The sequence below is a fragment of the Protomyctophum parallelum genome (assembly GCF_964188405.1).
Source record: "Protomyctophum parallelum genome assembly, chromosome: 20".
NCBI classification, from domain to species: domain Eukaryota; kingdom Metazoa; phylum Chordata; class Actinopteri; order Myctophiformes; family Myctophidae; genus Protomyctophum; species Protomyctophum parallelum.
This window is the reverse complement of record NC_139718.1, coordinates 42,085,663-42,097,845: the sequence shown is the minus strand read 5'-3', so window position 1 is coordinate 42,097,845 and position 12,183 is coordinate 42,085,663. Positions and strand designations below refer to the sequence as shown.

General features: G+C 43.8%; 1 protein-coding gene across 1 annotated transcript in view; it reads right to left on the bottom strand.

Moving 5' to 3' along the window:
- LOC310877794 (protein TALPID3-like) overlaps positions 1–12,183 on the bottom strand; it is a gene marked incomplete at both ends in the record, with an annotated part of 45,771 nt that overhangs the window by 2,188 nt on the left and 31,400 nt on the right. The window contains one exon of the mRNA XM_083791743.1: positions 11,190–11,244. Within this exon, the coding sequence (XP_083647869.1) occupies positions 11,190–11,244 (55 nt within the window). The remainder of the gene's footprint in view (positions 1–11,189; positions 11,245–12,183) is intronic.

Genomic DNA, 12,183 nt, shown 5'->3' with positions numbered 1-12,183 from the left:
GGTTTAATGGTGATTTATCAGCAGTGCATGGTGTAATGGTGATTTATCAGCAGTGCATGGTGTAATGGTGATTTATCAGCAGTGCGTGGTGTAATGGTGATTTATCAGCAGTGCATGGTGTAATGGTGATTTATCAGCAGTGCATGGTGTAATGGTGATTTATCAGCAGTGCGTGGTGTAATGGTGATTTATCAGCAGTGCATGGTGTAATGGTGATTTATCAGCAGTGCGTGGTGTAATGGTGATTTATCAGCAGTGCATGGTGTAATGGTGATTTATCAGCAGTGCATGGTGTAATTGTGATTTATCAGCAGTGCATGGTGTAAAGGTGATTTATCAGCAGTGCATGGTGTAATGGTGATTTATCAGCAGTGCGTGGTTTAATGGTGATTTATCAGCAGTGCATGGTTTAATGGTGATTTATCAGCAGTGCGTGGTGTAATGGTGATTTATCAGCAGTGCATGGTGTAATGGTGATTTATCAGCAGTGCGTGGTGTAATGGTGATTTATCAGCAGTGCATGGTTTAATGGTGATTTATCAGCAGTGCGTGGTTTAATGGTGATTTATCAGCAGTGCATGGTTTAATGGTGATTTATCAGCAGTGCGTGGTGTAATGGTGATTTATCAGCAGTGCATGGTGTAATGGTGATTTATCAGCAGTGCGTGGTGTAATGGTGATTTATCAGCAGTGCATGGTGTAATGGTGATTTATCAGCAGTGCATGGTGTAATGGTGATTTATCAGCAGTGCATGGTGTAATTGTGATTTATCAGCAGTGCATGGTGTAATTGTGATTTATCAGCAGTGCATGGTGTAATTGTGATTTATCAGCAGTGCATGGTGTAATTGTGATTTATCAGCAGTGCATGGTGTAATTGTGATTTATCAGCAGTGCATGGTGTAAAGGTGATTTATCAGCAGTGCATGGTGTAATGGTGATTTATCAGCAGTGCATGGTGTAAAGGTGATTTATCAGCAGTGCATGGTGTAATGGTGATTTATCAGCAGTGCATGGTTTAATGGTGATTTATCAGCAGTGCATGGTGTAATGGTGATTTATCAGCAGTGCATGGTGTAATGGTGATTTATCAGCAGTGCATGGTGTAATGGTGATTTATCAGCAGTGCATGGTGTAATGGTGATTTATCAGCAGTGCATGGTGTAATGGTGATTTATCAGCAGTGCATGGTGTAATGGTGATTTATCAGCAGTGCATGGTGTAATGGTGATTTATCAGCAGTGCATGGTGTAATGGTGATTTATCAGCAGTGCATGGTGTAATGGTGATTTATCAGCAGTGCATGGTGTAATGGTGATTTATCAGCAGTGCATGGTGTAATGGTGATTTATCAGCAGTGCATGGTTTAATGGTGATTTATCAGCAGTGCATGGTGTAATGGTGATTTATCAGCAGTGCATGGTGTAATGGTGATTTATCAGCAGTGCATGGTGTAATGGTGATTTATCAGCAGTGCATGGTGTAATGGTGATTTATCAGCAGTGCATGGTGTAATGGTGATTTATCAGCAGTGCATGGTGTAAAGGTGATTTATCAGCAGTGCATGGTGTAATGGTGATTTATCAGCAGTGCATGGTGTAATGGTGATTTATCAGCAGTGCATGGTTTAATGGTGATTTATCAGCAGTGCATGGTTTAATGGTGATTTATCAGCAGTGCATGGTGTAATGGTGATTTATCAGCAGTGCATGGTGTAATGGTGATTTATCAGCAGTGCATGGTTTAATGGTGATTTATCAGCAGTGCATGGTGTAATGGTGATTTATCAGCAGTGCATGGTGTAATGGTGATTTATCAGCAGTGCATGGTGTAATGGTGATTTATCAGCAGTGCATGGTGTAATGGTGATTTATCAGCAGTGCATGGTGTAATGGTGATTTATCAGCAGTGCATGGTTTAAAGGTGATTTATCAGCAGTGCATGGTGTAATGGTGATTTATCAGCAGTGCATGGTGTAATGGTGATTTATCAGCAGTGCATGGTGTAATGGTGATTTATCAGCAGTGCATGGTGTAATGGTGATTTATCAGCAGTGCATGGTTTAATGGTGATTTATCAGCAGTGCATGGTGTAATGGTGATTTATCAGCAGTGCATGGTGTAATGGTGATTTATCAGCAGTGGTGTAATGGTGGACCTTTGGGGGACACTATTTTAATGACGTCACGTGCACGCGCACAGATGCACACAGACACGCTCCGACCAGCATTATGAAATAATGAAAATTTTCTGTTTGATTAATTGTACTTAGGTTTTACGTTTGCATAAGCAGTTTTAGTTATGAATGTACTATTTTTGTGTTTAGTTTTTGCCGTAATTAATCCAACGGAATGCCTTGATTTATAAGCTTATAAAGACAAGGCTGGATAATAGTGTCGCAGTCCCCGCCCCCCCGACGAGTGGCCCGGGAAATATACAAATAAACTCCTTTTTCAGCAGTACTTTGTCGTTGTAGCTACTAGCCAGCTGTCTATGTTCAGCTGTAAATATTTCCCATGAACACACAGACAACAAAGAGGAGAAAGGAACTCCTGTGGACTGTCTGCTGTACAATTACAATACCAGTGATTTACAAACAGACGGTTCAATTTGCACACTGTCAGTTACAGAGCAGACAGACAGCCAGAGAGACAGACAGCCAGAGAGACAGACAGACAGACAGACAATTATTGGACTGTCAGGGCTCATGATAGAGAAACGGGAGAGATTTTGGATAGAACTTGGGTGGCGTGTGCGTGCACACTGTGCATGTGTGTGTGTGTGTGTGTGTGTGTGTGTGTGCAGCATTCATCTAGTCTCAGATACACCTGCAGGTCTCTCTCTCCATCTTCATGTTTTGAGCCAAACCCGCCCACGTAGAAAGACTACGTGTGTGATGTATGAGTGTGTGTGTGTGTGTGTGTGTGTGTGAGTGTGTGTGTGTGTGTGTGTGTGAGATGTGTGAGTATGTGCATGTTTGTATAGCCTGAGGGTCAGGTCAATAGCGCCGTGGTTTCCATGGAAACATGTGCTTCTACAACTGAATCTGTTTTTTATTGTACTCTATAGTACCAAGAACTACCCATACCCAGTACAATTACTACTACCCGGCCAGTACCACTTACTACTGTTACGACGACTACAGTAGTTAGTACTACTACTCTGATAGAATATACCAAGAACATGTGACAATACACCCCCCCCCCCCCCCCCCCGCAGGCCCTTGTCTATTTCTGTCCAGTTAAACTGGACTATCTATATATCCCCTGAGATCTAAAAAACACCTTAAAGAAGACAGGAGAGATGGAGGAGAAGGAGACGATGAGAGGCCAGAGGAGAGATGGAGGAGGAGGAGACGAAGAGAGGCCAGAGGAGAGATGGAGGAGGAGGAGACGATGAGAGGCCAGAGGAGAGATGGAGGAGGAGGAGACGATGAGAGGCCAGAGGAGAGATGGAGGAGGAGGATCTTTTTCATGTCGAGTTCAGAATAAAATATCGATATATAGACTAGACGCGAAACGCGTACGCAGACACAGGTGGTGACCTGATTTGAGGAGGTTTGCGCAAGTTTAGTTTAGACTTCAACATAAAACAACTGTCTGTCTGTCTGTGTGTGTGTGTGTGAGTCACAGTGCGTTGCGTGCATGTTTCAGTTCTAGGTAACATCCATGCCCACGCACACTCTCTCCTCAGGGAGAATGGCTGCTCCTCTCCCCCACATCAGAGCCTGGTATCTGGGCTACAGGGTCAGCCGAGGCCCCTGGACCCCCATGGGCCCCCGGAGCCATGTGCTCCATCATGACACTACAACGGTGCTGCTTCTCAACACTATTCATATCAAGGGCCATTATTTATTGGCCATTTGAGCCACAGACCACCAGTCAGAATATAAGACTTAAATAATTTGTGGTCGACTGGTCGTTGGATATAAGATTTTGTTCACTATTCCATGCTGTATTGATGTCGGCACCATAGGAGAGACAGCAGGCAAACGTTCACCGAAATAACAATTCCTCTACATTCTGTAGACTTCTTGTAAATTAACTAATGCAGATGTTTTAACAAAAATATAACTCTTGAGAGCGTAACTTCGGAGCGCAATTTGGGTCTATTTGGTTCCATTTTATGCTTTCAAGAGTAAAAATATGTACCAAGGGTCCATTTGGTTATCAACTCTCCGTCATTTAGCTGGGGTCCACCTGGAACCCCCTCAAGGACCCACTGGTGGTCCCCGGACCACTGGCTGAGAAGCGCTGCACTACAACACCTCATAATGAATGGATACAACCCAACGCCATGTATTCTGGAGGGAAACATTCGCAAATAGCCGATCTACAAGCTCACAGCTCGAGCTTGTAGCTGGTGGTGAAGAGGGGGAAATCACACCTGTGTGAACTGAGCGGTGGAACTGTACATGTATTGTTATAGTTACTGTACTGTACTGTTCTCTGTACTGAATTGTAGTGCACTGTGCTCTGTACTGTACTTATTTTTGGGAAAGATCTTCGAGAAATGACAGTTACCGTGTGTTGGTACCCGTAACATCCAGACCCAGATTCTGACAGCAAATTCAGATTTAGTCTTAAGGTCATTACACACTGGCGAATTAGCGACGCGATATATTCGTGCGAATAATTCGCATTTAAAAAAAAAACAATTGAAGTCCATGCAAGCTTCCACATCAGTGGCGAATGTGCGAAAATGCGACCGTTTTCGCTTTTATTTGTTCGCTCTGGTGTCGTATTTTGCAGAGATTCGCAGGCGAACTGCAACATGCAATATTTCGCATTTTCAGATCGCTTATTCGCATCGCATCGCTAATTCGCCAGTGTGTAATGACCTTTAGTCTTTTGCACAACACATACATTTAGTTTTAGTCCTATTTAGTCTTCTGAAATGGTTTAGTCTTAGTCGACTAAATGTCAAAATCTTTTCGTCAACAAAATGAACACTAGGATTTAACGGGACTAATCCACTCTGTGTGTGTGCACACGCATGTTGTTTTAGTGTCGTTGTGTGTGTGTGTGTACGTGCATGTTTTAGTGTTGGTGTGTGCGTTACATCCTGTCATCTTCTAAAAACTCTTCCTGGCTGGACGTCCCCCCCCCCCCCGCCCACACACACACACACACACACCATTGTAAGTAGTGCTTGTTTTGCACGCACCTATCATGGATGGGTGGTCAATACACTCAATAGAATTCATACAGACAATATGCTGTTAGCTAGAGCGTACACCAGGCACCATGTGTAGCAGGCATTTCACTATTATGCACCACAAACCTGGAATAATATTCCAGGTTACATTAGGAAACTCCCCGACCATAGCTGTTTTTATAAGTCTAATTTAAAAACACATTTATTCAACATTGCCTATCCGAATGATGTTTAATAACCGCTATAGGTCTTGCCTATAGGGCTTTTAATCAAAGGTGGGAGTATTTGTTCTAATTTATATGCTCCTTTATCTTACAGTATTTACATACATGTTAATCTTTGGTCGTTTTTGAAGTGCACTGTTGCACTCTGTATTTGTTTTTTTATTCTGTAAAGCACTTTGAATTGCCTCGTGTATGAAAGGTTCTATATAAATACAATTGCCTTGCCTTGCAGCACTCTGCCGGGCCAGAGACACACAGAGACCCACAGCATTATTAGACTGCTTTCATTCACATGATGATTGGCAGTTAATATGCAGCCACAGTCCGTGTGTCGGCAGTAATGTGGTGGAATGCAAATCACACACTATATTCAAACCGGAGGATTCTGGTGGCTGAGAGTTGGACTTAGACACAATTCAAATAAGACCTCTGATGGAGAATAACTGGAATAGGAATACACTGGACGTGCAGAGAGTGTTAGAGAGGCAGGGGTTGAAATCTGGTAAATAGCAGATCTACAAGCTCTCAACGCGTCACAGCAAGCTTGTAGATCGGCTATTTTCGGGGCGCAACCCAGCACTCCTTATATCTACTGGAGATGGTGGTGTATATAATACGACATGCATTTCGAAAACAAATTAGTTCAACGCAAAATGCTGCGTTCAAGTTCAGGAGACTTCGGAAAGAAAAGAAAAGCAATTCTCCTGAATGCTGCCTTAATTCCGGTATATGGCATGGAAAGGAGTGACATTTGCATTTCTTTCACCGTGTAGTATGAACACCAAAATATTAGTAAATGCTGCATTATAGTGCTCTGGAGAGCGCAGTCGTTTCACAGACGGGTAAAAGGGCAGGGGGCTGAAGCCCCCCTTTGATGTCTATGTGTGTGCACGACCCTGGAGATAACACTTCCAAGGCCACACATGCTCTTTATTCAGTGCACTGAAGTCTCTTCGTTTCGCCACATAGCCATTAAGCCTGGAACTCACCTATGCTTTCTATGGCATAGGCAGCTCCGCCGGGAGAAACTATGCGCAGCTGCGCGACATGAGACTAATTAATTAGAGCGACAGAGAGAGAGAGAGAGGAGCACATGTGTGCGTGTGTGTGTCAATTTAACAAAGGTGCAGACGATCAGAAATCAGCAGAGAGTGAGCAATGTTTGCGCTACTCTTCTACCGAATTGAAGTGGACTCGGACCCAGACTTTTTTTTCTTCTCCCTGGAAATAAAAACGTCTGGGTTTCCGAGGCCACATAGCCATTAGCTAGGTCCGTGGTTTTCAACCCATTTCACATCAAAGGCCCATTATCTATTCGGCATTTGAGCCACGGACCACCATTCGATGAGAGTTAGCCTCGCAAATCCAAAACAGAATATGATTTTGTACACAATTCCATGCTGTATCAATGTGGTATACCATTAGGAGAGACGACAGGCAAACGTTGATCAAAAATAACAATTATTCTATATATTCTCTAATTGTGTAGACTTCTTGTGAATTAAGTACTGCAAGCCTATGCAGGAGATGTTTAACAATAATTAAAAATCGGACACGTATACGGGTCCATTTGGTTTCACTTTACGCTCTCAAGCGTTAAAGATCCATTTGGTTACCAACTCTCCGTCATTTACCTGGGGACCACCTGGTACCCCTTCAACGACCACTGGTGGTCCCCGGACCACTGGTTGAGAACCACTGAGCTAGATCCATCCTGTGTAAGGCAAGAGCCCAGGGGTCAAGGACCTGGTCTCGTCTGTGGAATCTTTTTTCTCATTTTGACCGTATAAGACCCAATTAGTGAATGTAAAGTCTCCAGGTCTCTTCAGAATAAGTATGACACGTATTTACTACGGCACTATGGCATATCAGGAGAATATGGCATATTAAAACCACTTTGAGAGGTTCTCAAATGTTATATTTGCTGAGGACCCCCTTGACTCTGAGAGCGACCAAACGGAACGGGTCCATTTTGTACACTCTCAGAGTTACAGACCTGCTATATTATGGTCATTCAGGGCCATCTCGTTATGTGCTTCTGGTAATATTATCGTACAATCATTTATTTCAAAAGGATAATTTTAACAAAAATGTCCACCACAAAAGCCAGCAAACACCAACTTAAACACAGGAGAAACGCACACTCCCTCTGGCGTGACAAAAGGCCTCCTCATTCTAATCGGCAGGCGAATAACCTCGGCTGACTGAGCCTTGTTCATATTGACGTGGGCGCTCATGGATACCAGAAGCTAACATTTCTCTGTGTGCCTCGTCATACAAATAATAACATCTAAAACCCACTTTGGGTGGGAACCCCTTTTGGTGTTTTAAACATTATGTTATAATTTAGCTATTGAAAAATAGCAGATCTACAAGCTCATAGCGCGCCACTCGAGCTTGTGAGCTGTGAGCTTGTAGATCTGCTATTTTTGAAAAAATCGTGAAAATGTGGCGCAAATCCTGACAGAAAACTGTCAGGATTTAGAAGACATTTCAGAAATGTCGACGTCAGGCCTAAATGGGGTAAACTTACGTTCCCAACTGTGGATTTGTTGTTCTTCTCTGTGCTGCCTTTGTTCAGAGTTCGTCTTTGTGCTCTCTGTCCAGTACGGTTCTATAGTTATGTATTAAATACTAAATAAATACACTACGGCTGCATTCTCTTGTGTCAGCGTGGTTCATTATGTTACCCTCAGGGATGTGCTGTGGATTTTCTAACTAGACTAGTGGGGGCGATGCCGTGCGCACTCGCTCGCGAGCAATCACCGATTTAAATATTTAAACTTGCCCTAGCCCCTTAGATAGCACATTATGTAGACTTAGATAGCATTTTATACAGACTCATAGCATGTTACGTAGACAGCACTAGAATTGCATTTTATGTAGTCATAGCACTTTATAGTAAATATGTATAGTATAGTATAGTTTATATGTATAGTTTCATATAGATATTCCACTGTTACGTTCTTAGCTTACGCATGTTTCATGATAACTACTTTTTATGTATGTGTATTGTATTGCCATGCCTTGGTTCTTGCTTAATGTAAGTCGCTCTGGATTAAGAGCATCATGCTAAAGGCCTAAATTGTAATTGGAAATTGGAAATAACCCCTTAAATGTAGACCTATTTATTAACCCACAATATAGGCTATGCTGTATATTCAAAATGTATTCTAGTGTTGTCATAATTATGCATTTACCTTGCAGACGTCTCCTCTGTGATTGAATTAGGCCATGAATCCATCAGCCACTGTTATGCAACACTCGAGACCACTTCAGACAGAACACCTAAGCGGTAGGCTACTAATTAGCAGGTCGACAATGGATGGACCGTCACCAATCACCATCCAAGGTTGCTCAATAGCCATTCCTATTGTTTTGAGCTGTGAGCCGCCTGTGAGCTGTGACACTCGGCCTCAATCGGCAGGCTTTGTCAGCGAGGTGCGAAAACGGCTGTATGGGTGCAGAGGTCGTCGCCATGTTGGCTTGTGGTGGACATTTTTGTCAACCTTTTGCCACGGACATACAAAATGAGTCCATTGTACAAAGACATCAGAGACACATACTTCCCACAGATCACAACCACACACGGAGATTTTGAAAACATGACCAATGACAAAATATCTGCTGGGCGAAGTACCACAATGTGCAAACACAGCAGCAAGATTTGTGAGTTGCTGTGATAGGAGAAGGATATCAAATGGAACACAACCACCCTAAAGACTATAGCCATTGTGTATATTCCTGCACTATGCCTGCATCGAGTGACCTTGGTACATAGAATTTGATCTATGGAAGATTCTGACCTTCAAATGTACATCATTTTCGTTTTGATTGTATTGCTGTATTGTTGTATTGTTCTTTCTGCTTTGGCAATGTAAACGTATGTTTTCTCATGCCAATAAAGCCCTTTGAATTGAATTGAATTGAGTGGACAATACCATTACCAGAAACACATAAATAGATAGCCCTGAATAACAGGTCTGTAACTACTAACTACACTAACTGTTCAACGCTTCCGAGTTTTTGCAAATAAAACTTTTGAGAACCACTAGCACTAGATGGACTCCTAATGTGCCATAGTGTCATAGCAAATAACCGCCATACATATATTCTGAAGAAAACGAGGAGATTGACATACAGTAATTGGGCCTCATGATCAAAATAAGAACATCATAATGGTGTGTAAAACAGAAAATCAACAAAATGTGCCACGGACATGACCAAGTCTTTGCCACGGACACATTTATCCGTGTACGGACATATACAGTATTGGTCCGTACACAGACCAATACTCAGCCCCCTGGCTGAGTGGGACACACAGTTTTGAATGCAAGTGACTGGTTACGGGCAAAGAAATGGGGAAAATTCTCATTTGTGTGTGTTTTTATGTCAAAAGTCCATACAAATAGAAATGTAATTACTTCCTTAAAACGAAAACGTGCTGCGTGATGACGTGTAGAGATACACATCAATGAAAGCCAATACAAATGAACCCGTTTGAGACCCATTCCTGCGCATTCCGTCCAAACACAGCTGCTACTGATTACAGAAATCCTCCGTTTTTTAATCTCATTCAAGATGACATCCAGACAGTGTGTTACTCGTTTTGACCTTAATCATCACCCTAAAATATGTATAACCCCCTGGCTTTGCTGCAGGTCTCTCTGTCACTTGTAAACAAACCACTGTGCATGTGGTCGTGCATGAGACGGACCTACTGTACGTCCCCATAGCCTGGAGGGATGCGACACTCTGATTGGTTCAGAAACTAAGATCCTGCCGTCTGAGGCTGAAACATCAAAATAAAATGCCCAAAAAGCCATTTCACTACACCTTTAATGGCATTTAGACACAAATGTATATTGTAAAATCACTGTTAATTCTACTCTGAGAGTGTACAAATGGAATCAAATGGACCCTAATGGGTCCAAATTAGGGTCCAGATCCATGATTGTCCATTTGGTTCCAAACTATCCTTTAGTTGGGGACCCCCTGGAACTCCCTCAAGGACCCCTGGGGGACCCCGGACCCCACTTTGGGAACCACTGGTCTAAGGCTCGATCTGCATGCCGGAGCATGCATGTGTTAGCATGAGTCCATGTTGAGGTCAGTTTAGGTTGCTAAGTGTTAGCATGAGTCCATGTTGAGGTCAGTTCGGGTGAGTGCAGTACTTTCATCCGACGGAGCATTGGTCCGAACGACAACCTACCTCCTCCCTCACCCTAACCCTAACCTCCCCCGGGGCAGACACCTAAACCTAACCGCAACCCTCTCCCGACCCGCAGCGCAATGCTGCGGGTCGGAGCAATGCAATGCTCTGTCGGATGATAGTATGCCTCCCAGTTCGGGTTGCTAAGTGTTAGCATGAGTCCATGTTGAGGTCAGTTCAGGTTGCTAAGTGTTAGCGTTAGTCCATGTTGAGGTCAGTTCAGGTTGCTAAGTGTTAGCATGAGTCCATGTTGAGGTCAGTTCAGGTTGCTAAGTGTTAGCATGAGTCCATGTTGAGGTCAGTTCGGGTTGCTAAGTGTTAGCGTGAGTCCATGTTGAGGTCAGTTCAGGTTGCTAAGTGTTAGCATGAGTCCATGTTGAGGTCGGTTCAGGTTGCTAAGTGTTAGCATGAGTCCATGTTGAGGTCAGTTCAGGTTGCTAAGTGTTAGCATGAGTCCATGTTCAGGTCAGATCAGGTTACTGAGGTCAGCAGAGCACTTGAATGTCAAGTTAAACGCTTCTGACGTGCGCCTGAAGGCACGATAGGTAGTTAGAACAACTTTGCTGTGTGTGTGTGTGTGTGTTGTGTTCCTAGTACCTGGAGTGTGTCTCTCCTCATACTGTCTGACCATGATAGCAGCTGGTCTGATTGCCTGTTGGGAGAGGAGAGATGAGTAACACCCAAATTTAGCTACAGTAGTGTCAGTTCAAATGTATGTTACAAATCGCCTGGCCTGCACATCTGACACACACACACGCGCACGCACACACACGCGCACACACACACACACACACACACACACACACACACACACACACACACACACACACACACACACACACACACACACACACACACACACACACACACACACACACACACACACACACACACACACACTAAGGCTGTACCCTAACCCTTATTTTAGGACTCGAACTTCGGCAGGAATTTTCGAGTGAACATTCGGACCATTTGTTTCTAATTAATTAAAAAAATAACCGTCTCGATCAGAGCGCACAGCGCGTCTCCCCCGCTCTTTATCAATCTCTCTCGTCTCTCTCAACACACACACACACACACACACACACACACACACACACACACACACACACGGACGAATTATTTTCTGTGCGTGTGTGTGTGATCATAAAATCTGCGCAGTTTACATCCACTCTCTCGGTTCTGCACTGCTGTAGGCCTACTGTAAGTATATAGCACTTTCGGTTCTGTCGAGGGCAGTGCAACACAGCGCAGCGAGAGAGAGAGAGAGAGAGATAACTAACCTTTTTCTCAAATTGTGAGAGCACATGCTGCTCACATCAATGTAGGCTCGCGCCCGTTGTCTTTCTGTATCGTGGTGGTTCCCTCGCTCGAGCAATGGGTAGATCGCTCACCGTTTGGGGGCTTCGCACCGCGGCCCCCAAACGGTGAGCGATCTACCCTTTTCACCACAACGCATTGGAACGGGGATCATCGTAAAGTCGTCTCTCTCTGTGTGTGTGTGTGTGTGTGTGTGTTTTTCGTGCGTGCCGCGATGAGAGCACGTGCTGCTCATATCAAAGGCTTGCGCCCGTTGTCTTTCTGTATCGTG